The sequence below is a fragment of the Manis javanica genome, chromosome 8 (genome assembly GCF_040802235.1).
Source record: "Manis javanica isolate MJ-LG chromosome 8, MJ_LKY, whole genome shotgun sequence".
In the NCBI taxonomy this organism is placed as follows: Eukaryota; Metazoa; Chordata; class Mammalia; order Pholidota; family Manidae; genus Manis; species Manis javanica.
In genome coordinates this window covers 73,749,422-73,775,715 of record NC_133163.1, presented here as the reverse complement: position 1 = coordinate 73,775,715, position 26,294 = coordinate 73,749,422, and the positions used below count along the sequence as shown (strand labels likewise).

Here is a 26,294-nt window from a genome sequence, read left to right as displayed (position 1 = left end):
TCCAGCCCCCACACAGCTGTGGAGCAGGCCAAGAAAGGTGCTGGGGCACTGAAGGAGGGCAGCAGACCTGCCAGTTAATTATGAATCTCAGGTCTGTGCAGCCTGGTGTTCCTGGGTATGTGAATGTGTGTGCATGTCTACACACTGCACCTCCCTGACTCTCCATGACTATGGCCTCAGTTCAGCAAGTCAGCTGTGGACTGGACATTAACAACAGAAACAAACATTGTTTAGCATCTGAGATGCTTTGTGCTAAGTGCTTTAAATGCATTTGCTGTCACTAGGTAGTTACCATTATTTTCCCTGTTTTTCTGACAAGTCAAGTGAAATTTGATTTAAACTCACCCATGGTCAAAGAACTGGTAGGCCTGGAACTTGAGTGCAGGCCCATCTGACTAAGGTACCCACACTCTTAACCACTTCTGTGCAACTTTGGTGTAACCCTCATGTTGAGACCCAGGTGTATGTATATGTGGCTGATTGTATGTATGGGTGTAGGTGCCTTGTAGATGGGCGTCTCTGCCCATGTGTGTAACTGTTAAGGAGGGTGTGCAAGAGCAGTACTGGGTCTGGATTACAGCTCCAGAGAGCAGGACACAGGTGATGTCCAGAGTCAAGGAAAAAGAACTGAGCTCCTGGACTGACCCTCCCTGCCCCAGCCTCTCCCTTCAACTATGCATGTGGAAGGGGATGAAGAAGAGGCTAAAGGTGCCATAAGCCAGAGACAGAAAGGGTAGCCAGTGGCCAGTGGTGGGAAAGAGGGAGAAGGGAAAAAAATCCTGGGGGATACTGAGGAGAGGCTTCCCATCACAGGCTCTTGAGTGGAGGAGGGATGAGCTATAGGAGGGGGAGAGAATGAGAACTGTGATGGGAAGAGGCAGATGGGGTGAGGGTAGATAGAGGGGGCAGAAAGGAAGACATATGGGAGCCTCTTCCCTACCCCTAACTGCTTCTCCCCATTTGTTATGTTCCATAGCCGACCTACAACAGTGGCTGGTGAAGTAGCTGCTCCCAGCTCAAAGCCTCTGCTCTTCCCAGAGCCCCCACCCATTCTCTCCCTAGGCAGATGAACGGAGAGGGCTGGTAACCATAGCAACTGTGAGACCTCAGGACAGCCATAGGCAGGCCTGGCCTCGTCACTGCTGTTCCGGGGCTTCAGTGCATTGGTGGGGGAAGAAGGGGGTGTTCCATGTGGCTCAATTCCCACCCCCCAACCCCATTTTCACTGGGCCTCCAGAACTGAGATGCACCACTCAGCCCAGGTAACACTTCCCAGTTTCCCTGTCTTCCTCTCCATCCTTCCCTCCCTTTCTCTCTCCTCTCTGTCACACACACACACACACACACAAGCTCAGAGCAAGGATAAAAAATGAAAAATCCTTAAACTGCAGGAACATTTAACCAATAGTGTAAAGTTCTGCCTGGACTTAAAGTTTAATTCACAAAAGCTGCATTCTCTCAGCTCCTTGTCATGCTGGGAATAGTCTCACTTCAGCCCTTAGCAGAGGCACCCTATTCAGGTCTGGAGGCTAAGGCAGCCCAGAGCCCAGTGCATGGCCCCATCCCCTGCCTAGACTGCAGTTAGAAAGCTGGAGTAGGACAAAAAGTCCCTTTGGTGAGGTTATCTTGGGGAGACCATTGGGACTGCACATTAAGGAGATGCCAGCACTGGAAAGGTGTCAGAAGTCATTCAATCAAAATGAGGACTAGAAATAACCAAGACCAGGGGAGCTGATTTGCACAAGGTAACAAAGGTATCTGTGGCAGAGCTGGACTAGCACCCAGGTCACCAGACTCCTGCCTAGGGTTCTCTCCCAGCCCACACCAACCACCCAAGCTCTTCTGGCCTTTGCTGCTCTGGGCCCTGGAGGTAACTGGGTTGGGTTGAAAGAAAGCCTCTTGGATAGAGTTCTAGTCTGTATTGCTATTGGCAACTGCAATCTTGAAAATGCCAAAATCTTAAAATGGGGAGGTTACAAGCCTGGGAATGAAAATATAGCTTCATTGCTAATTACCACCTTAATGCACTATAGGTTGAGAACCTTGAATTAAAATCTAAACTGAGGGAGGAGCTGCACCACTCCCTCACCTCCCAATCACCAGTCACCCAGCCATGCCACCCTCCACCCAAGTGCCTGGCACTGGCTCCTACAGATCTATGTCCCGATCATGTGGGGTGGGGAAGGAGGTGGAGGGTGAAGGGACGAGACCCCTCTTCCAGAAAATAACCAGCACCTAACCTACGGACCATGCCCTGCGAGTCCAGGTAGTTTGGGGAAACGCGTGGTCATACAAGGGAGCGCCTGGCACCTGAAGGCACTCAGTAGCCATCTGGAGAATGGTACAGGTGCCTATTGGGTGGTCCCCACCCCCCGCCACCAGTCCACCACTCCGTGGCCCCAAGCGACTCAAAGGAAGAAGTGGGAGTGGTCCCCGGACCCGGGGCCGCTCGACGCCAGCCGGTCACAGCGAGCCTTGTAGAGGTCCCGCTCCCTCGCCAGGCGTGCCACTTCGGTCCTCAGTGCATCCAGCTGGGCGGCCAGACGGGCGCGCTCGGCCTCCAGCCCGCGTCGCTGCTGCAGCCGCTTGGAGCGACAGGCCTGCGCGTAGCCGCGGTTCTTCAGTGTGCGACGCCGCTGCTTCAGTCGCAGGGCCTCGTCGCGCCCGCAGCCCCGCAGCTGCCTGTTTAGCTCCCGCACCGACATCGACACCAGTGCCGCGTCCGAAAACCGCTCAGCCAGCTGCAGAAGAAGCAGGTAGAGTCCGGGCCAGCGCCGGTCCCCGGCTCCCACCTGGACCTGAATGTTCGCTCCTCCAATCAAAGTAGTTCGCAGTCTAGACCCTCACTCGCCCGGGCACCTCCACAGGTACCAGCCGGCGGAACCTAGCCCCTTTGCTCCGCCCCGCACTGAATGCCCGCCCCCCGCGGTCAGGTGAGCCAATCGCGCACCTGAGCCCCTCGCCGCCCCTGCGCAGTGCTAGCATCCGGCTCCAGGAACCCACGTGGCCCTGGACCCGGGTCCAGACAGACCCCGCCCCTCCAACACACCTCTCTGCTCTGCCCTGTACGGAAGGCTGGAATCCTGTGACCCCAGAGGATTTGGATTACGTCCGAATGTCCTCAACAACCCCATCTGTGTCTATAATTAATACGATGAGCCCCAATCCTTCCTGAGAAGGTTGGGGGCTGGGGAGGCATGAAGTCACCAAAAGGCCAACCTCATTCCCGTTCCCAGCTTTAACTCCACCCCATTCTACACACAAGCCTTTCCCTGGTTTCCTCGGCTATTTACCTCCCCGTAGTCAGCCGCTGTCTGATGCCCTTTAATTCTCAACTCCTCCATTTCCATCCTCTTGTAACCTTATCTTCTCCCTCTTCTTGGGGTCTGACCTATTCATTTCCCTCCATTTGTCAAAAAGGGAGGCACAGAACTCAGTTTTCTCTGATTTCTTAAAGGGCCCTTCTTTTTCCTGCCCTCTGTCTCCAGTCAGTAACCCTCTCCGGCAACAACGCTCCTCATTCTCCTGGGCTGTCGCCTCACCACACCGCCCAGAGGTCAGCTCATTGATCACTCACCTGGGCATGCTGGGCTCCTGTCTCCTCTGGGCTCCCTGGGTAGTAACTGTGAGGCCCCTCAACAGGGACTGGGCCCTGACCCTGCAGCAGCTCCACAGCCTCCTCAGGACTCAGCCCCAGAGCCTCCCCTGTCCCCAGCTGCTGCTGCAGGGTGGCCAGCCAGTACAGCTCCTCCAGGCCTGCTCGGGGGTCCTCTGCAGCCCCCACCATGCCTGACTCACTGAAGGTGGGTGAAGGAGGTACTGAGCTGTAAGGTGTGGAGCCCATTGAGGCTGTTGGGGGGCCAGATCGCCCCTCAGAGGGTTCTCGCTTTACCTCAAACTTCATCAAGTCAAAGTCATTGACATATTCCATGGCCAGGGGGCTGGGAGACAGTGCCATTCTGGGGCTGGATTGGGAGGGGTGGGGTGCACCTGCAAAAAAAGAGAGTTTTGGAGCACCTGCAGGCTGCCTGCCTGCCTTCTTCACCAACAACTGCTCCCCCCAAAACCCAAGTGCCCTGGGGAGTCAGAGTTCTGGAAATCCAGGGTCATTATTAAGCCTTGTTCCCTGAATATTCACCTCTGGGTTGGGGGTAACATTACAGGTGGCATGGACTCCTGATCAGGGCTAGCAGCTTAAAGGCCTGAATGAGGGGGAGGATAGCACATAGCACAGCCTCTGGCCCCACTGGTGCCTCTGGGACCTATGAAAAACAAGAGGAATGTGGCAGTGCTCCCAACTCCAGCACTGGGACATGCTGAGAGGCTCTGTTATCTCAAGAGGCATCATTCCATTTCTAAGCAATTACAATTTTTTGCTTAATTAACTGTAGCAGAGCATGTGTATATTTTAGGACAATGCAATGGCATATATGCTGTGAATTTTAAAATATAAGGATAACAAACTGTTATACCTGTCTCTCAGAGCACCCAGTCCAGTGCCTTGCACATAGAAGACCCTCAGTGTTCTGTCCTATGGATTAATCAATCAATTCATCCCTTTTACAGAAGCAAAAGACTTCCCAAGGAAACAAGAATGATACTAGAATTAGTTATAGAAAGATCAGGACTGAGTGGTGACCATCTTTCCCCAAGGCCAATCTCTCCAATGGGAACCAACCAAGACTGGTTTTTCTCCTTCTGTTCAGCACCTGCCATGTTATGTGAACTTCAGCAGATCACCTGACCCTTTTTGACTCCAGTTTCCCCTTCTGTTCAGTGAAGGCAGTTAGACTTTAACATTTCCCAAAGAGTGTTCTGTGAAACACTAAGTCTGAGAAATACCCAAGAAGAGGTCTGTGTTTAGGTGATTTTGAGAAATGTTGCCTCCCATCCCCACCTCTTGCACATTCACAAAGCACCATAGCATATCAATCTGAGAAGTCCTTCAGTAGACCATACATTCAACTTCAATACAGGGTGTCCCAAACTTACGTCACCAAGGAACTCTCCTCTCGTGTTATCAACCATGGAGCATGTGCTCACCTGAAGAACCTCTTGCTAGATAACCTCAAAGATCCTTCCCAGTGTGGATGTCCCAAGCCCTAGCCCAGCTCCCAGTTCCAAAAGCACCCCTCTCTCCCCTCGCCCCCACCAAACCCCAGAAGGGGCAAGAAAGAGAATGCTTATCGTGGGGCTTAGACTTCAGCTCCATCTTGGTGCTCCAAGCCTAGGTAGCCCTCTTTCCAACCACACCTCAGACCCTCAGGCTCTGCCCAGAGAGACAGGAGGAAGGACAAATTCTCTTGCTCTTCCTGCCACATGGAAAGGTTGCTCACCCTTGAGTAGACAGAGGGTTTGGAAGAAAGACACAGATAGAAGGAACTGATTATTGGAAGGAAGAAGGTAAGACACTGAGAAGGGTGTCCAGAGAGCGGGGGGAGTAGTTTATCTTTCTGATATGACAGCAGTGAGGGACAAAAAGCCAGTCAGGGTGGGAGTGGGGCAGGGGACAGAAATGTGAGAATTCCTGAAAACAGACAACAGTGAGCAGACAGCAGATGTCAGAGGGAGCTCTAGGTGAAAGGCCTGGCACCCAGCTAGGCCCCAGACATACTCACTTTAGGGATGGCAGAGATGATGTGGTCAGTGTCACAGGCCAGCAGGCACAGCTTCCCCAGAGACTGGAGGCCCCATTGAGCAGGGCCTAGTGCCCTAGTGCTCAGAACAAGGGGTTGTGGACACAGAGCCCCCAGGACACTCTTAAAGAACTGGCTCTCTGAGGTCATCTGTGGGCCTCAGGCCTCCAACCAATGAGGTAAGGGGATCATTTGCATATCTCATTGGCCTGGGGTTTTGAGGGGAATGAGAGGAGAGGACAAGAATACCTGTTCTCAAGGAAGGAGAGGGGACGTCCTCCCCAATAAAGCTCCTCCCAGATGGTCCCACCCTCATGAGCTCAGTTCCCCAGTACAGAGAGCTTCATACACAGTGACTGCCACCCGCATGTAAACACAGTCCTCAGGGCTCAGAGACTGAAAGCCTGAGATTGGAAAAGAGGGCCAGAAAAGCTCCCAAGCCCTCACCTGCTGAGGCTCTGGAGCCCCTTGTCAGTGTTTTGGGGGATAGAAGCCCTCCCATCCCACACATTCTGTCCCCTGCTTTACTTCCACCATGACTAGCCCCATGCCTCTCACAGCTATTGCATCTGAAAGATAAGGAACCATCCCCACAGTGAATCTCCAGACATGGCCATCCAGTCCTCAGCCTCTCTCCCATACTTGCTGACCCAGGTCCAGGACAGGTATCCCAGCTAGGAGAAGAAACAGGAAAAGGGAGAATGGGCAAGTCTGCTCCTTCCTTCCAGGCCACCGCAGGACACTGAAATCTAATCACCACCAATCCATCTGAGGCACTTTGAAGACTGCCCTCACATGCCCTCTGCTTCCTCTTGCCTTTTCCCCGTGTGTGTGTCTGTACCTCTCTCTTCCTCTCTCACTCCTCCTGGTTCCCAGATGGCTGGGGGGTGACCTACATGTCCAGCCTAATCCCCTAACACCTCTTAGAGCTGTCATCCCCAAGTGGAAGTAGGAACAGGGATACTAGGAATTAGCCACGGAGATGTTTAAACCTGTCTGAAGATGTTTAAATAGGGTCTGTACTAGAACTCCAGGAGTTGAAGGCTTTACCCTACCTTTTGAGAGTACCCAAACATTCCCATGGGGCTAATGGGTCCTCTTTCCCCACCCAAAGGGAGCTAGGTGTTCATCAGCCCCAAGGTTCATCAATTATAAAAATTAACCTGGTCCCACAGTGACTGAAGGGGTATGTGGGGGGGACTTGGTGAAGGGGAGAGCCTAGTAAACATAATGTTCTTCATGTAATTGTAGATCAATGATACCAAAATAAAAATAAAAATAAATGTGGTTAAATGTGATTCTAATAATTCTAATAGTTAAGTGAACTAAAAAAATTCTCATTTAATAAATATATGTACTTTTGATTTTCTCACCTTTAATATAGCTAGCATCATATATTGAAACTAACTACAATCCCTGATTTAAGTATAAAAGAGAAATGAAAGACTTATTTTTGTAAAAAATGTTTGTTCTTTTCTAGAAACGACTCATGCTATTTTCAGATTAAAACAAAACATGTATAAAAAATTGTAATTTTCTTTATGACTGTGTGAAACTGGAAGTATAATGAGAAAACTATCCTTAGTTAAACATTTTTCATTGGTTAAACATGAAATTAATATGAATTCTAACTTGTTTTATTAAACACAATAATTTCACAGTAAAAAAAAAATTCAGACCTGATCATCTACATTTGCCCTCTTACAGCACTAAATTATGTTTTCTACCTTTATCTTGCATCTACCTACCACTTCAGCATTTTATTAAAAAAAAATATGGGAGAAATGTGGGATTCACATATAAATCAAGTATAAAAATCAAATGGATAATCATATCTGACTTGATTGTTCATAGTTCATGATGCGCGATCAAAACCGAAAGTTTCTGTGCTATGACTGCCCTTGCACTGTTCACCATGTAAGAACTTATTCACTACGTAAGAACTTGTTCACCAGGTAAGAACTTGTTCTTTATGCTTCAGAAGATTGGAGACTGTTGAGAGTTAGGCTTGGGGTTGATTAATGATTGTGCATTAAGTCCCCTATACAGAATTTTATTGTTGTTAACAACCATTTGATCAATAAATATGAGAGATGCCCTCTCAAAAAAAAAAAAATTAACCTGGTCCCAGCCTTAGGTGTTGGGTGTAGTAAAGTCAGATAAGACAGCGGTTCTCAAAGTGTGGTTGCCTTACCAGCAGCACCTGGGACCTTGTTAAAAGTGCAGAATCTCTGGCCTCTCCTCTACTGAATCAGAAGGTCTGGAATGGGGCCAAAAAATCTATGTTTTAATAAGCCTTTCAGACAATTCTGATGAACACTAAAGTTTGAGAACCACTGGTCTACAGAATGCCTACAGTCAACTCAGCTTCCCTTGTGGGGGATGTGTGTGTGTACGTGAGTGGTCTCTCCTACCATGCTCTCTACACACATAGAAGATGACCTAGATCAGATGACATCATTCTCTTCCCACACCTGGCCTGCATTTTGTCAAGCAGAGACCATTGTCATTATTCAGGTAGAAAGGCTCCTTGGTGCGATTGCCTGGATCTGGTGCTGATTTTACAGAAGAATGAAGCCCTAGGAATAAGGCCACAAAATGGGAATAGGGATCATGGAGACACAGAATCCCCCACACAAGCCAATGAACTGTATCTCTGAGGCAAATAGTCAGGAAAGAGACTCCAGAACTTCCCTAGCTGAGGAAGGAGCAGGAAATGTTGAATACAGGCCCTTTTTCATGCCTGGTCTGGCTTGGCCAGACACTTGCCCCCAAGCAGCTGTCAGGTCTACATTGATCTTCTTGTTTACTGGAGAGCTCAAAGGAGAGGCGGGAGGGCTAAGCTGCTAATGGGCTAAAGGAGTCAGACTAAACAAGCTCAGGCAAGCTGAGCCGGTCAGGGCCCAGATCAGGGACCACTGACCAGAGAAGGAAGTCTGGAAAGTGAGGGCTGGTCCACAGAAAAGGACCCAGGGCAGAAAGGAGAGGCTGTGACAGCCAGTGGGGAGGTAGAGGGGGTTAATGGGTCCTCTTGGCAGGGCTGAACTCAGAGGCTAGAAAATACATACAAAGACTGACTGGTTCAAGGACATCTGGGGACAGGAAACTGGGGATGAAGAAGATGAAGCTAGATGGACTCCAGGAATGACAGGCAGAGGAAAGGAGGAAAGAAGACTTAGCTAAGGAGGTAGTAGCCTTGGGTTAGAGAGTGGAGCAAGTCCGGAGATCCCCAAGGATTTGTGTTAAAGGAGACAGAGGGATATAGGCACATGGACGAGGTGGCCAAAAGGCCATGGGGGACTAAGAGAAATGAAGGCTTCTGGGAGGGAACCAAGAAGGGCGGAAGTGGTAACAAAATAGGTAATAGGAGCACAGGACTACAAGTGGAAAAGTGGTAGAAGAAAGGCACAAAGGACGCCTCAACACCCAAAAAACAACCAGATTAAAAAGTGGGCAGAAGATCTGAACAGACACTTCTCCAAAGAAGAAATTCGAATGGCCAATAGGCACAAAGAAAAGATGATCCACATTGCTAATAATAAGGGAAATGCAAATTAAAACTACAATGAGATACCACCTCACACCAGTTAGGATGGCCAACATCCAAAAGACAAGAAACAACAAATGCTGGCAAGGATGCAGAGAAAGGGGAACCCACCTACACTGTTGGTGAGAGTAAATTTGTTCAACCATTGTGGAAAGCAATATGCAGGTTCCTCAAAAAACTAAAAATAGAAATATCATTTGACCCAGTAATCTCACTCCTAGGAATTTACCCAAAGAAAACAGATCCCTGATTCTAAAAGACATATGCACCCCTATGTTTATCACAGCACTATTTATTTATTTGTTTGTTTGTTTATTTTTATTTATTGTTTGCTATCATTAATCTACAATTACATGAAGAACACTATGTTTACCAGGCTCCCCCCCTCACCAAGTCCCCCCCACACACCCCACTACAGTCACTGTCACAGCACTATTTATAATAGCCAAGATATGGAAGCAACCTAAGCATCCATCAATAGGTGAATGGATAAAGAAGACGTGGTGTATATATATATATATATATATATATATATATATATATATATATATATACAATGGAATATATATATATATATATATATATATATATATACAATGGAATATTATTCAGCCATAAAAAGAAAAGAAATCCTTCCATTTGAAATAACATGGATGGAGCTAGAGGGTTTTTATGCTCAGTGAAATAACCCAGGTGGAGAAAGACAAGTACTAAGTGACTCCACTCATTTGTGAGTATAACAACAAAACAAAACTGAAGCAACAAAATAGTAGTGGACTCACAGACTCCAAGAAGGGACTAGTGGTTACCAAAGGGGTTTGGGAGGGTGGGTGGGGAGGGAAGGAGAAGTGCATTAAGGGCACTGTAATTCACAATCATAATATAGGCAGATCATGGGGAAGGCAGTACAACACAGAGAAAACAAGTAATGACTCTAGAGCATCTTACTACGCTGATAGACAGTGACTGCAATGGTGGAGGTGGGTGTGGACTTGATAATATGAGTGAATGTTGAAACCATGTTGTTGTTCATGTGAAACCTTCATTAAAAAAATAAAATAAAAAAGAAAGGAACAAAGGAAAGTAAGACTGGAGACTGAGAACTAGAAACAAATACAGAGGAACAGATAGACAGCTGGTCAGACCACACAGGAAGAACAGTGGCCAAAGGACAAAAAGGTAGAAAGATATGGGCAGAAGGATGTTAAGCCATGAGGAGAGAGGGCCAGGCAGGCAAAGGGTCTGGAGAAGTGGGCTAGTAAACTAAAAAGAAGGAGAAGAGAGGATATAGTATTCCTACATATCATCGTTAATTCCTCTGCCCTGCACACCCATTTTTGGAGCCCTGTATGACCCACCCAATCTCATTCCTAGTTCTGGCTTTTGGTAGTGGATCCAAACCCTCAAACCTCTTTGTGGTCTACCACTTACATTCATTTGATGAATAGTTATTCAACATCTATTCTGCACCAAGCTCTGGGCTAGGCCTTAGGGATATCCCAGTACATCAGACAGACTCAGTAAAGCAGGCTGCCTCCGTGGAGTGTACAGGCTGATGAAACAGAGAAACATCAATGTATTGCCCTTAGGCCTGGGCAAGAGTGGTCCCTGCCATGAGCCCTGTGCTTTGGAGGCTCCACTTTGGCCCTCCTGTGACTGTGGCACACCCTCTGGGGAAAAGAGTCCAGGCCTCTGACCGCAGCCAATCTGCTTCTGGACCACACTCCAACTACCCAGAAATTCCCTGTCCAAAGGACCCCAAGCCCACTTCTAAGGTCCACATGGACCCCTTCCTTGGGTTCAACCCTCCCAAGGGTGGGCCACAGTACTAGTACACATATCTCTGGATCCAAAGGGTGGCCAAGGGGTGACTGTTGACAGTGGCAGGAAGCTGCAGACAGAATTGGGATATGTAGTCCCACATGTATGTCCCTGTGGTACAAGATGGTATGATGGGTGGGAAAAGAAGTACACTTGAGGGCCAGTGGCCCAAAGCTGCCTCTCCCCACACCACCACATTCTGCTGTAAAATCCTGAGGAGTCCAAATAAATTCCAAATTTGAATCCAGAGTTGAACCAGACCATTACGTATGTACTTGTCAAGGTAGAATAGAACATATTTTATTTAAGTTTGTTAGCTTGAGTATTGCATTTTAAATATTTCAACACAAGATTTACAAGCCTCTATTTGTACTCTTACCCCAGGCCCTACATGTATTAGGGATGGGCCTACATGGAAACAACCATTATAACTGAGGTGAGTGCTATGAAGGAGAAGGGCAGGGTGCTGCATATGAGACTTTATTTCATGAAGACCCAGTCTAATGTGGGGGCATGGGAGAGGGTAGCACTGTAGGGACAGCTTGCCTAAGGAAGTCACATTTAACTGACACTGGTCAGGTGAGTACGAAGTGACCCTATCTGGAGGTCTGGAGAAGGCAGGGATTCCAAGCCGCACAAAGCATGTATGTAAAGGCTCTGGCCAGGAAAGAGACAGACATGTTCACAAAATAAAAAAAGACCAGGATAGCCAGAGAGTAGGAACCGAGGAAGTGGGAAGGATGGTGGAAAGCGGGGAGAAGTCAGCAGGGGCCAGATCATGCAGAACTTTGTAGGCCAAGGTTAGGATTTGCGCTTTATTCTGAGAGCGGTGAGAAGCTACTGAAGGATTTTCAGACGGGATGTGACATGATCAGATTGTGTTAGAAAAGATCACTTTGGATTTAGTACAGAGGAAGGCAAAAATCGAATCAGAGTCAGATTGGGGCACTAATACAGTATTCATGTTGAGTTTGGGGAATATCTTAAGGTAGAAACAAACTCTGAGATGAAAACTTGTGTACAGGTTGTTTATTGGAGCAGACTTTCCAAAGGAGTGGAAGAGCAGAACGAGGCAGGTGGAAATGCATTTCAGTTGCAACAGAGGCTTCAACTGATTTCACAGGAGCCCTAGAGCTGGGAGAGACCTTCAGAGTTGTCCGAAACTGAGGCAAAGGGTCAAGGCCTTTGTACCCCTGCATCAATCAGTCACTGAGTACCTGCTACCCCAGGAAAGGTGTGTTGCATTTGGCAAGACAGTTGCCTTCAGCCACAGGTAGTTCTCAGGGAAGTATTCAGCTGTGAGCCATCAGCTGCCAACACTCAGTGGCTGGGACAATGAGCACCAAGATCCTGAAGGAGGGATCTCGGCAGCACACTACAGCACCCACCACAGGGCCAGACGCAGGGCCTGGGAAGAGAAAATGAAGACCTGGCCGAAGCTGGCCACCCTCTGCCCCCTGGTGGTGTGCCATGGACACTGGGCCAGCTTGTAGGCCAGGGGGGAGGAGCACCAGGGAACTGAACAAAAATATGGCCACAGGGAATCCTCACAGGAGTCTTGCTCACTCTGCCTAAAGTTAAGGAAGACTGGAATAGGGAAGAAGGATTCAGAAATGTGCGACTTGTTCATTCTTTCATTCAACCACCATTTATTAGTTACCTGTTATAGGCCAGATTCTGCTAAGAGCTGGGATAAAAACAAGACTTATTTTGGGTCCTTTTAAGAAGCTAACGCTCAAGTGTTGAAGGCACAAAAACAATTATAAGAAAGTGTGGTAAGTCCAAAAGTACAGGTATGTACACAGCATAGAAGCAATACAGATGAGCTAGGTAAGTCTAAGGGGCAAACTGGCTTCACCTGTGAGGTGATGTTTAATTTAAATCTGAAGGACTGAAAGGACTCACAGAAGTGCTCTGCACACTGCAGAGTTTGGTATATAGGAGAGAAGGCAGCAAGTAGGGAGGTGGAATGATAATGTTGGATAAATACGCGCCAGATTATGAAGGACATCAGCTCCTATGGGATAGGAAGCCTCACAGGGAAGGGACTGTAAGCCTGAGAGTGATATGATCTTTTTCTTTTCAATGGCAAACCAAGGCAGCAGTACAGGATTGTGCAAGGAAAATAGTAACTTGGTAATTAGAATCAGAAAGACTTGGATTCAGATTTCATTTCTCCTGCTGACCAACTATGAGACTTTGAGTAAATGACTTAACCTCTATAAGCCTCAGTGTCCACATCTGTAAAACAGGATGATTGTGAAACTGAATGGGATGATGCATGTAAAGCTGCTGGCAGAGCCTGCCACCTACTGTCTACCCATGAAACATTATCCCTCTCTCTTAACTCTACAAAGTGAACTTACATGCAGAGTTTGCATTGTAGCTTGGTGGGAGGGGAGGGGTACCATTTGGAGAGGCAGGAGGGCAAGATGGGGCTTAGGAGCTGTGGATAAAATGAGAGTTCCTGTGGCCAGGATTCTCACCTGGCCATGGTTGACTAGCTCACTGCACACCTGTGGGCAATACACAGCTGTTGACTCTATAAAAAGAGCTCTGCCCAGTGCTCTGCGCAACACGGTGGCAGGGCTGCAAGGTTGCAGGAGAGCAGAGCAGAGGCTGGAGTGGTGGCAGCGCCGAGGACAGAGGCCCAGAGGACAGCTGTGTGGGACAACCGTGCAGAGAGGCCGGAGAATGGCTGTGTGGGATGGCTGTGCAGACAGAGGGGCCCAGAGGCAGAAACCGGCTTGCTGCATACAGACTTGCTTGAGTGAACGGGATTTTAGTTACTGACCTGCCACCTGGAAATAAAGTTGGGTATAACCCTTTCACCCCAAGAATGTTTTGCTGTCATTTTCTTTGGTCACACTGAATCCATAGTGAACTTGCCTGGGGCTGAAACCCATTGGCAAGACAGGAGCTATCACCTAAAGCCAGGTGAGAGATAAGCCCTGAACTAAGGCAGTGGCCATGGGTATAGACACAGATTTGAGAGCTAATTATGAAGTACAAATCCAAAGGTCCTGTTGTCTGACTGTCATTGGAATGTAAGAAAGGAATAGTCTAGACTGACTCAGGTTCCTTTAGGGCAATTGGGTAGCTTATGGTGCCATTCACTGAGATATGAGAGTCATGAAGCAGGTACAGGATTATGGAAGTGATGTACACACCTCTAATCCCAAAGGGTAGCCACAGAGGTAGCTGTTTGTAGCAGAGTAGGTGACAGTTCAGATGTGGGGATTGGAGGGAAGAGTCCAGGATGGAGCCTGGGTGGAAGAGATAAGAGCCAGCAACAAGCCCAAGGCTGAATGCCAGTTCTCCTCCTACTATGTTTCAGCACAGAACTCTGAGAAATCTAAGAATCATGATCATTTCTGTTGCAAATGGCAGAAATTCACTGAAAATTAGGTTAAGCAAGAGAAGATATGTATTGATTCCTCTAACTGAAATCAGGTATCTGTGGCTAGCTCTATCCCTCTGCTCTGCTTCTTCTAGGCATCTCAGGCAGGTTCCTGCATCTCACTGACAAGCTGACACCCAGCAGCTCCAGGCCTGTCAACTACCAGCTCAGCAACTATGGCATGAAAAGAGCTCAGTTTGAAAGTTTGCAGAAAAATTCCCAGAGTGGTATTTCATGCCCATCCCCAAATACTCCCACTTGCTGTTGCCAACATTGGCCAAACAGAGCCTCTGCCTGCAGAAGGCCCACAAGACCACACAGACAGAGGTGGTTGCTCGAAGGAACATCAGGGTGACGTTACCAGGAAAGAGAAGTGGATGCTGGGCAGATGCCTACCATGGACAAGTTGAGTTTGAAGTGCTGTGGCATCTGGAGTGATACCCAGTTGCCTCAAGATGTCCAGACAGAGACATACTTGAGTAATTAATTACCTGAGAACTTTATGGTGGCGGCTGGGTGGGGCAGGTGAATTCTTCAGTAGAATGGGCAGAGGATCACCAAGGGAGAAGCCCAAAGAGGAGATTCTGGGGTGGACAGACACCACCATTTGATGGCAAGCAGAAGGGAGCCCTCATCAGGCAGTGAAGAAATGAGTACGTGGGAGCTGGGGAGTGAGGGGACCTTAGCTTTGGGGGCCTGAAAACAGAAGAGCCTGGGGCTCCGAGTGCTCGGTCCCAGGAAGAAGGGGAAAGGCAATGCCCAAACGCGGGCCTCTAGACTTCCAGCCTCCGGGGGTCCTCTGTCCCTGGCCTCCCCCTCATTCCTAGCTTGTTTACCACCCAATGTCTCCCTGTTACTATCTCCCAGGAGCAAGAGTCCTCAAAGTTACATCATGTGCAAGGGCGAGGCGGGGCCTGGAGAAGGGGGAGCAGAGGACAGGACCCAGTTCTCCAATGGGAGAGATGGTTTGGGGGGCTGGGGCGGCGGCCAGGCGGACCTGGGACCTGGAGCCCCGTGGCGGAGAGAGCTAGCAGGCTGGCGGGGCGGGGAGAGGGTCCCTGTTAGGTTCCGCCCCTGCGCCTGCCCGACCGCCTCCTTTTTAAGCGCCTCCCGCCGTGCCTTTTGCTCCCGCTCGCTTCGCCGCTCTCCCTCCTTCCCCGCATTCCACATCTACCCGGCTCCGCACGGTTCTTGTAGCCTTCCCGCAGCCCCAGGTGCCATGGCCGCTGTGTACCGCCCCGGCCTGCGGTGAGTGATCCCCAGCCCGGGACCGACCCGCACCTTCCACCGCGCTCGCCCCCTCGGGGCTGCCAGTTGCGCTGTCCCGCGCTCCCGCCTTCGCCAGTCAGCCGAGGAGGAGACGGGCAGGGGGCGAGTGTTTCTCGATCATAGGCCTCTCGGTCCGTGCGTCTCTCCGGAGATCAGGGGCGGCCTCAGGCGCTCCGGGTCTCTCGGTTTCCGTCCCTCCACCCCAACTCTGCTTTGCTGGTCTTTGACCGCGCTGTTTCTGTCTGCCACTCTCAGAACTTCCTTCCCCCTCCGCTCTCGCTCCCGGCTGAGCCCTAGCTCTGGGTCTCCTTCCCTTTACAGATGTAACTCTTGTGCCCCAGGTTGCGACGGGGAGCAGTAGGGCCCTGGGGTATTGAGCTCAGAGCTCCCGAAAGAAGGTAGAAGGTAAACATCCATTCTGGCCTCCCGCAGACTGAAGTCTGGCGGGAGGCCGGGCAGCAGCCCTAGGAACCTGGGGCTAGGGGAAGGAGGGAGCGAGGTGGGGGAGAGGGCTAAGTTGCCCTCTGTTCTTACATGGCTGACTTCCTCCCCTGTCCAGGACGGTAGTCCCTAGGCCCTGCCCTCTGCCCCTTTTCACAGCTTCCTGTCTTCCCTCTGTAGCCTCCCTTCTCCCCAGCTTTTATCCCATAGTCTGAGCTAACACCACAACTGGCTCCAGTTGGCCAGCCCTTGTGGGTGGTCTCTGGAGCAGAGGAAAAGAAGAAGGGCCCTCTTAGGGAACTAAAGCTGAGAGGAGGAGCCTCACAAGAGACTTCCTGAGCCAAGCCCCTTGTGGAGAGAGGCTCTCCCCAAGACTGTATGCCTTTAAAATTAATGCTCTGGGAAAACTGTCTGACGCAGCAAGTCCTAGGAGCCCTCCTCTTCGTTCCCTGGGGCCAGCTCTGCCTGGTGGAAGCTGCCCCAGCTCCCGCTCCAGCCAGGTTCCAGCTCCTGCATCCATGGCCTGAGCTTTCTCCCTTCCCCAGGCTTACACCCTCTGAGTTTGAACTTCCAGCAATCCGATGGTCCACCTTACCATGGACACCCAAAGCTCTCCAGGCATGTGTCCTCTGGGAAAGAGAGCCAGGGGAGGGACAGGATCACGTGGTCTGGGTGTGTGCAGCAGTTTCTTGTGGGTAAGGCCCTGGCATAGGAGGAGAGAAACTTCTGTCCCTTGGCCTTTGCTCTCTGGGTCACTCCACCCTGGGTCCAGGCCAATCAGAGCAGACTCAGCTTCTCCCTCTCCCGGGGTGTGAGGGAATAGACAACAGGGACCCTGCTCTCCTGGGAACCAGGGCATGAACTTCAGCCAGTGACATTCCCCAACAGTCACCCTTCTACAGGGTTCAAAAATACCTATCCAGCAACGACATTTCATGCAATCCTTGTTGGCCCAGGTGGACAGCAGCAAATCTGATGCCTGGAACCTCAACATCCAATCACCTACCCTTTGTGCAGGAGTCCTAATCTAGAAACCTGGGACAGTACCATTTCAAAGACTGGGTCCTTTGCTTGAGGCTTTCATAGGCTTACAGCATAGACACCAGAAGGAAAAATGAAAACTGATGCCTTGTTAGCTTGTAAAAACTATTCTTAAGAATGGAAAGAACAGGGGTGAAAACTTCAAACACTGGACACATGAACTGCCACCTGGGCACAGTTTTATTGACAACTGGGCCATAGGGCATCTGCTTATTTCCAAAATTGACCAGACATAGTTAAAAATGAGCATGGGCTAAGCTAAGAGTAACATCAGCATGCCAGCACATAAACTTCCACACAGCCATGCATGGGCCTTTACCCTCATTTGGCAATACCTGTCCCTTGCTAACTAGGAGACTCCCTCATGAAGCCTCATCGAGGCCACAGGATATACCTAAACTCATCCCACACACTTTCTCCAACCTGTTCTTCATGGCACCTGCACCCAGACCTGTTTTAGCATGCTCCCCAGCAGCCCAAGTGTTCTATCCCCTTGACTTGCTCATCCTTCCTAACACCTGGCTCATTACCACTCTGCTGCTTCTCTTGCAGGCTTAGCTGGCATGGGCTAAGCCCCTGGGGCTGGTCATCACAGCGCAGTGTCCAGACCCTGCAGGTACTCAATGGGAATCTGGGCCAGCTGCCTGCTGGGGTTCGAGACTTTGTGGAACGCAGTGCCCGCCTGTGCCAACCAGAGGGCATCCACATCTGTGATGGGACAGAGGCCGAGAACACTGCCACACTGGCCCTGATGGAGCAGCAGGGACTCATCCAAAAGCTCCCCAAATATAATAACTGGTAAGCCCTGAGCCCAGTGTCCCACAAGGTGGGGGCAGCTGCCTTGACTGAGGCTATTTTGGGTTTACTAAGAAAAAATCAGATCCCCCCCCTAGGCCATCCCAATGGAATGAGCAAAGTAGGAGCTTTGGGAGGAAACAGAATAAGGAATTGTTGGGGTTGTTTTGTATTTTTATGTTAAGTGAAGAAGCTACTAATAAATGCCTTTGCTCTTTCTTTTCTTTAATTTTTTTTAAACTCACAAGTTCAGGGAGTTTTGGCTAGGGGCAAAGGCCTTTGGAGGGCTAGAGCTGAGGGAACTCAGGCCTAGTACCCCTCTGTACCCCTTAGATGGGACAAAACCTAGAGGAAGCAGCTGAGGTGAAACAATGGGAAAAAATAAGGCCAACATAAGACCTAGAGTCAAAGTTGGATTTGGAAGATGGGTCTGGGCATGAGGCATATCTGCTGGCCATGTCTTCCTGATAATTTCCTCTCCCCCAGCTGGCTGGCCCGCACAGACCCCAAGGATGTGGCGCGAGTAGAGAGCAAGACGGTGATTGTAACTCCTTCTCAACGGGACACAGTGCCCCTCCCGGCTGGTGGGGCCCGTGGGCAGCTGGGCAACTGGATGTCCCCAGCTGAGTTCCAGCAAGCTGTGGATGAGAGGTTTCCAGGCTGCATGCAGGGTAACCATGGCAGGGACACAGAAGCAGGGGCGCTGAAGGAATGAACAGGTTGGAACCCTCATCCAGATGGCATTGTCCTCCACAGGCCGAACCATGTATGTGCTTCCATTCAGCATGGGTCCTGTGGGCTCCCCACTGTCCCGCATCGGAGTGCAGCTCACTGACTCAGCCTATGTGGTGGCAAGCATGCGTATTATGACCCGGCTGGGGACGCCTATCCTTCAGGCTCTGGGAAATGGCAACTTTGTGAAGTGTCTGCACTCCGTGGGCCAGCCCCTCACTGGGCAAGGTGAGTGCCTGCTCTGCCCAGGGGAGGACCCAGAGGTCTGCTTGCTTTCAGAGGGAACCCCAAATCCTATCCATCCCAATTAGTGAGACACCTAATTCCCAAGATTTAGGGCAGTAGTTTGGGTTGGGGGTGAAGCTGTGTTGGTAGGACAGTTTGAACAAGACTGAGAAAAATCAATTACTATGTCCAGGAATAGGGGTATGGGAAACTGATGGATGTTTTGGGGGGGTTAGCCACCCACTGGCACCACCACTGCTCCCTAGTATCTCTCCTGCCAACCCCTGATCCCTTCAGGGCCCCTGACACCCCAGTTCTTGTTGCTCCTGCCAGCAGCCCCAATACCCCATTGTCCCCAGGGGAGCCAGTGAGCCATTGGCCATGCAACCCAGAGAAAACCCTGATTGGCCACGTGCCTGACCAGCGGGAGATCGTCTCCTTCGGCAGCGGCTATGGTGGCAACTCCCTGCTGGGCAAGAAGTGCTTTGCCCTTCGAATCGCCTCTCGGCTGGCCCGGGATGAGGGCTGGCTGGCAGAGCACATGCTGGTGAGGGCCTGGTGAGGATCTGGGTAGCTGTGGGGTCAGGGCAGGGGCGGGGCCTGACCACTCAGCCTCAGCCTTGCCTCCTCACTGCCAGCTGCCAGGCCAGGCTGGTGGACAGGGACTCTTCCAAATGCCCAAAGCTTTCACCCTAGGCTGAATGTCAGGGGCTTCCCCTTGCCCACCACCCCAGGCCCTGCGGCAAGGCGGCACACCTGTTCAGTGAATCAGATGCCAGACCTTTAGTGACCTCCTCGTTCTTTCTCTCCTAACGGTCAGATCCTGGGTATTACCAACCCCACGGGAAAGAAGCGCTATGTGGCAGCTGCCTTCCCCAGTGCCTGTGGCAAGACGAACCTGGCCATGATGCAGCCAGCACTGCCAGGCTGGAAAGTGGAGTGTGTGGGGGATGACATCGCCTGGATGAGGTTTGACAGTGATGGTGAGAGGCCCTGGGTCCACACTTATCAGGGTATAGGAGTCTCTTCTCCACTGCTCATGGTGAACTTTGTCAGTAAGAACCTTTTCCTAAACAATTGACTCTGCCTGTTCCCTCCTGGCAGCCCAGCTGCCCTAGAGACACAAAGCCTTTATCATCAGATACAGAGTCCAGCTCATGGCAGGGAGGGGCACAACAGGACCTTCCACGTTGCTCAACTCTTCCTGGTTGGCTCTTTCTTTCTTTCACTTCTCTTGACAGGTCGACTCCGGGCCATCAACCCTGAGAATGGCTTCTTTGGAGTGGCCCCTGGCACCTCTGCCACCACCAATCCCAATGCCATGGCCACGATCCAGAGTAACACTCTTTTCACCAATGTGGCTGAAACCAGTGATGGCGGCGTGTACTGGGAGGGCATTGACCAGCCCCTTCCACCTGGCATCACTGTGACTTCCTGGCTGGGCAAACCCTGGAAACCTGGTATGTGGGGTACAGGAGTCATGACGTTGCCCCCAGGGCTTGGCACCTTGATGATGTAAAAGCCTTCTCAACAATCTGCAGCCATCTTTCAGGGACACTGGGAAGCACAAGAAGTTATAAATGCTCAGCTTCCATTCCCAGGCAAGATCTCAGTTCACCACCGAACTCCACCAAGCACTGGTTTTGTGACCTGGCTAAGTTGTTTACTGCCCTGAGCTTCAGTTTCCCCATCAGTGGGTTGGGTGGTTATTATAGTACCTATCTCATCAGGTTGTTGGGGGATTTAATTAAATAGTGCATGCAAAGGGTTTAGCACAGTGCCAAATGGTGGTAAATCCTCAATAAGCTGGATATTTTTTTAAAAAGGAAAAAGAAAGGGAATAACTTGAAAGTTATTACAGAAGGAATTGGGCTCCAAGCACAATCCATAAAACTTCAACCCATTAGGAAGGAGGAAGCCTGCCCCTCCCCATGCCACTTGGTTTCCACCATCCTTCTACCTAACAGCCATCGTCTAAAGGTCGGTGATGTTACTGTTACCCTTCCCCTGTCCCTCCAAAATAATACACCCCCATTCTTCTCCAAATGAAATCAGGCCAGTTCTTTAGTCTCTTCTAGAAGCTAGTTTCAAACCCTGTCATTACCCCTGGTGCCTTGCTGCCCTGCCCCTCCCCCTTGCCCTGCACTCTGGACCTTCAGCTCTCATTGGCCTTTGGCAGCCAGAGAACCCACAGACCTGGGGATGGGAACAAGGAAGAACATGGCAGGGGATGGTCAATGTGGTCACTGAAGCCTACATTCAAGTTTTCCGGACTGGCCTAGCAGTCAGCCTCCTCATCTAACACCCTTCATTTTCTCTTACACCATCATTAACCCTCCTCAGCCTCCCCACCCAACTGGGAAATCCAAGAAGTGTTCATATTTCCCTGAAGGCTCGTTCCCCAACCCTTTCATCATTTCTGGATTCAGGGCTATGACTAGGGTGTGTCCTGCCCAGCTTCAATTTCCAGAATAAGATACCCTGTGCTAGGGTCCTGGATTGGGGGCTGATGAAAGTGCGAGAGAGAAGTGTAAGGGACAGCTCTTATATGAGAATGGAGGCAGGAACAGGAGTGGGGTTGGGGGGCTGGCTCTGACTCCCTTGCCCCTAGGTTTGACCAGCAACTTCCAGCAGAGAAGGTACCATGTCCATTCAGGTCCCTCATGATTGTGCTTTACACTTATGCCACTGACTTGGTCCCATCCCCTCTCCAGGGTAACCTAAAGGGGCCAGATGACTTGGGCTCCTCAGTTTACATCCTTGTCTGAGTTCTTTAAGCACTCGCACTCCATCAGTCTGAGCAGACCCAGAGAAATCACCAGAATTCTGCTAGGATTAAAATCAATTCCTATTTGCATTTTGATAGCTCAGGAGATTCTGTCTTCCCCCATTTGCTGATAGAAAGTCAATTGTCTGAAATACTGACCTGATGGTCTCAGTTTTTGCTTTGGGTTTGAGTATTTAAATAATAATCCCATAAAGAAATAGTTTCTGGGGGAAAATTTCTGTTATAACCTTATGCCAGTATGTACCCTATTCCCTTGGGCACTAGTCAGTGCCAAGTGGTTATAGCTTGGCATACACATTAGTATCTTGCTGAACTCCAATTCCTCTCCCACTCTTTCCTCACATAGCTCAGCTGGCAGCACCATTCTCAATAAATAACTTAGTCTTTTGGAGGAAATATCCTGGCTCCTTTCTCCCTGCTCCTTAACACATGAGATTGCAGGGAACTGATAAGGCAAAAATAAATGTGCAAGAGTACAAACAAATGTATGTATGTGTTGGTCATATACATGCCCTTGGAAGTGATGGAATTTGTATTTCCTCTGCCAGGTGACAAGGAGCCCTGTGCACATCCCAACTCTCGCTTCTGTGCCCCGGCTCGCCAGTGCCCCATCATGGACCCAGCCTGGGAGGCCCCCGAGGGTGTTCCCATTGATGCCATCATCTTTGGAGGCCGCAGACCCAAAGGTAAACATCAAGTGAGCTCCATGCCTTCTCAGTAGAGGGTCTGGCTCTGTATCAGGACCCACCTCCCTGTTGTTCTTAAAATTCAGAGAGCCTCAGCCCGGATGACCCACTGTCTCTCTCTAGAGCTGTCCCCTGGAGAACACAAAATTGGAGGGAAGCTGAGGTCCTAGGAGAGACTAGGAGTCAAGATCACCAGAAGGCATGAAGTGAGGGTCTAGAGAAAAAAGCAGCCTGAGACCCCGTTCATTGGTGTTTTAGGAGTACCCCTGGTATATGAGGCCTTCAGCTGGCGCCATGGAGTGTTTGTGGGCAGCGCCATGCGCTCTGAATCTACTGCTGCAGCTGAACACAAAGGTGAGCGCCCTCCCTTTGCCCCTCCCATGTGCCCACATTGCCTCCTCTCCCTTCCTGGGCCAAACCTCTTGCTGCCCCTTTCCACATGTATCTTCTTTCCTGATCTCTTTCCTTCACCCTGACCTGAGGAGATGCCAGAACCACCACCATTTCACAACTTCCTCCAGCTGGATACAGGGTGCCCTTCTCCAGTGAGGAGGAAGATTCCTTACCCATTCTTCTACTCTCCCCAGGGAAGATCATTATGCACGACCCATTTGCCATGCGGCCCTTTTTCGGCTACAACTTTGGGCGCTACCTAGAACACTGGCTGAGCATGGAGGAGCACAAGGGGGCCCGGCTACCCCGCATCTTCCATGTCAACTGGTTCCGGCGTAATGAGGCAGGTCGCTTCCTGTGGCCAGGCTTTGGAGAGAATGCTCGAGTGCTAGACTGGATCTGCCGGCGGTTAGAGGGAGAAGACAGTGCCCGAGAGACACCCATCGGGCTGGTGCCAAAGGAAGGTGCCTTGGATCTCAGAGGCCTGGGAGCCATAGACACTACCCAGCTGTTCTCACTCCCCAAGGACTTCTGGGAACAGGAGGTTCATGACATTCGGAGCTACCTGACAGAGCAGGTCAACCAGGATCTGCCCAAGGAGGTGTTGGCTGAGCTGGAGGCCCTGGAGGCACGTGTGCGCAAAATGTGACCTGAGGCTCCAGGAAAGCTAGAGAGCACAGCACCCTGCCCCCCATCTAGAAATAGGAGAGCCACCAGGCTTGCAGAAAATATGAGCAATCTGATAGAACTAATATCTTCTGAGTGCCATGAGACCAGGCCACAAACCTTCTCCAACACACTGTCCAATAATGAGATGCTCATTTATTTTACGTAACGTTTGTGCTGTTTTCATTTCCTGCCTGTCTTCACAGACCTCCCTCTAACAATTTCACAGTCATCTTCTCCAGCACATACAAGCAGCTGGATCCCCAGTGCAGCCTGGCCTAGTGCTGCCTGGTGGTATCAAGGATCTCTCTCACAGGAAGTTCTCCCATTGTACCATGTAAGTAGGAATTGCTGGAAGATGGCATAGTCTACTCTGTGTCTTGAGGTATTAAAAGGTGAGGTTTGAAAAGCCACTCAGTACAGCCTCCAGACCTAAAATTCCTGAGCTCTAATTCAGAGATGCAGAAGTCTCTATAACCCCATTCCCTGGTAACACAGTTCCAGTCGATTCTCAAACCTCTTCTTCCTCCTGCCTGACCTGAATCTGAGACTCAGAGAGTACTCATGAAAGCTTATTCAATATTAACACAGCTTACATTTCTATAGTACCTTCTGTGCACCAGGCACCGTTCTAAGCACATTACAAAACAACTCTTTGAGTAGGTACCATTTTACACATAAAGATACAGAGTCAATATAATCATTTGGTTTCCTACAATCTTCTATAAAGGTGACCAATTAGTTACACATACACTTACATACCCTATTATGAACTCATAGATTTTAACATACTTAGTGTTTATTAAATTACCTTTATTAATGCTCAGTTGTCCCATCGTTGGCCGTGAAAGCTTGACTCCTGAGGCCTTTTGACATTAACCTGATAGTGTCTCCTGGCGTCTTTGCTATCTGGTTCCTTGCTCATCTTGTACATTTCCTGCCCCAGACCTATAATCAGTCATTTCTCCAAGCTCTAGTTTCTTTCTGTTGGTAAAGGTATTTTAAGATCTGGGTGGGAGAAATATTGCTACTGGATTGGGCAGTTTCTAGACCTTTTTGGTGGATGGGGTAAGAAGATAAAATACCTCATGAATTCATACTGATAGTCCTATTCAAACTCAGGGCTAAGGGGTTTTTAACTTCTATATCACAGCTGTGCCTCCTATCTGCCACACAAAAAAATCAGGTTCTCAGGATACAGGACTTGATAATATTAGAAATCCCATAATTACTCAATTGCTTTATAGTGAACACGTTTAAGTACTGGGTAAATTAGCATACTTCACCCTTTCCTCCTACAGAGGATACTACAAGAAGATAACATGAACACATGTCATCGGTTACTTCAGAAGACAGAACTTTCCCTTGTGTTGCCCAAAGCTGTACACGTGTCCCAGGAGCTCTGTGCAGTCACCAGGCTGGTTGCTCATGTGGGGAAAAGGAGGACAGAGCAGGAGAAAGCAAACCTCCTTTCCTTCTGTCCTCTCTAGCCCAGCCCGCCATCTAGTGGAGATGCTAATGAGCAGGAAACAACCCAAGGCTAGTTGGGGCAGGAAGTCAACAAGTTGACGTTTATGTACAGGACTTGAAGAATTCAATTTAAAGGGCAAAGAGGAGGAAATGGTCACTTTTTAAGTGATTCCAGATTTTCCAGGTTGGATAACCCACAAAACACAGAATCCTAAGCTTTCAATAAACGTTACAGGGTACAGATAGTAATCTGGACAAAGATGGGTGACCGGCAGGACAGGCTACATAATTAGGAGAGCCCTAAGCAGGATGAAAATGCGGGGTGCTCCTTCAAAAAACGATTAAGAATTTCAAGACAATGATTTCAGCACATTAAACCAAGCGCCGGGAGCCTTTACAGGTCGCACGCCAACAGGAAACCTGCCCTCGCGACCAGAGGTGATAGGCTCCAGTCTAGCGGTCTAGAGACCAAGAGTCGTCGCCCGAAGGTCGGACCACACCTTCGCGAGGGAGTGCTCACAGCACGTCTAAGACAGCGCGGGCTGAGAGACCTCAAGCGCAACTTGGACCTAGGGCCCTTGCAACAGCGGAGATAGATCACTCAACTTGCAGCGTGGGCGAGGGTCCCGACACGTGACAAACCTTGGACTCAGCGGGTTACCCATAAGCCTGGAGTAAGGTAAAAGAGGCGGCGCGCGTGCCCTCCCCGGACCAGTAACCCGCGGAGGGGCAGCACCGCGAGAACAGAGGGTCTAGAGAAGATCTGCAAATCCTGGAGCGCCAGGGGAGCGTCTCAGGGTACCTAACGGAACCGGAAAGGCCCGTAGCGATTCACTGGTGTGTTAAGGAGCGTCTCCAAACGAGGAGGGAAAACAGGGGTCATCTGAAAAGTTGCCGAAGAGGCTAAGGGAGGTCAGTACAAGAAGGTTCCCTCAAAAACAAGGCTTCCGAGAGCTAAACCCGGAAGGGAGGGTTTGGAAGCCTGGGTCCCCATCTGTGACATGAACACAACCGCAAGGCGCCAGGCACCCCTTACGGCAGGGTTGACTGAAGCTGCAGACAAGTAAAATAAGGCTGGAGCCGGGTGTGGAAGGCGGGGAGGAAAGAGGAGGCCCTTACAAATCGTCTGGAAGAGCGAAGCCAAATGGACTATAGATATCGACAGCACACAGTTCCCCTTGAGAAGACACCCCTCGGTAGCGAACTACCAACTTATTTTATAAGCCCCGCCCCTCACAGTAAGCGTAGTTCCGTCGTCTCTGGTTCAGGAAACCGCCAGTTTCCCACTTCTCCCAACAAGGAGCGAACGCCTTCTGTCGCGCACTTTCTCCTCCCCTAACAGTCCGTGCACACACTTTCTCCCGCCCACCTGTCAATCACCATG

The 26,294-nt window shown here is 50.1% G+C and overlaps 2 protein-coding genes across 9 annotated transcripts; one reads left to right on the top strand and one right to left on the bottom strand.

The window, feature by feature from the left end:
• Positions 1 to 1,904: 1,904 nt before the first annotated feature.
• NRL (neural retina leucine zipper) lies at positions 1,905 to 26,240 on the bottom strand. 7 transcript variants are annotated; one of them, XM_073211468.1, is made up of 4 exons: positions 26,148 to 26,240; positions 24,252 to 24,424; positions 3,578 to 3,990; positions 1,905 to 2,741 (listed from the first exon to the last, which is right to left on the bottom strand). In XM_073211468.1, the coding sequence occupies exons 2-4, from the start codon at positions 24,274 to 24,276 to the stop codon at positions 2,409 to 2,411; spliced, it is 771 nt and encodes a 256-aa protein (XP_073067569.1). In that variant the 5' UTR covers positions 24,277 to 24,424; positions 26,148 to 26,240; the 3' UTR covers positions 1,905 to 2,408. The 7 variants fall into 7 exon arrangements, with proteins under 7 accessions (XP_073067569.1, XP_073067568.1, XP_073067570.1 ...); XM_073211467.1 differs by having other exon boundaries at positions 26,030 to 26,154; XM_073211469.1 differs by lacking the exon at positions 24,252 to 24,424 and having other exon boundaries at positions 26,148 to 26,234.
• On the top strand, positions 15,495 to 23,604 carry PCK2 (phosphoenolpyruvate carboxykinase 2, mitochondrial). 2 transcript variants are annotated; one of them, XM_017649344.3, is made up of 10 exons: positions 15,495 to 15,652; positions 17,708 to 17,953; positions 18,437 to 18,621; positions 18,707 to 18,910; positions 19,267 to 19,454; positions 19,728 to 19,890; positions 20,149 to 20,367; positions 22,244 to 22,381; positions 22,640 to 22,735; positions 22,969 to 23,604. In XM_017649344.3, the coding sequence occupies exons 1-10, from the start codon at positions 15,624 to 15,626 to the stop codon at positions 23,421 to 23,423; spliced, it is 1,923 nt and encodes a 640-aa protein (XP_017504833.3). In that variant the 5' UTR covers positions 15,495 to 15,623; the 3' UTR covers positions 23,424 to 23,604. The 2 variants fall into 2 exon arrangements, with proteins under 2 accessions (XP_017504833.3, XP_036873240.2); XM_037017345.2 differs by lacking the exon at positions 15,495 to 15,652 and adding an exon at positions 16,716 to 16,732.
• Positions 26,241 to 26,294: the final 54 nt, after the last annotated feature.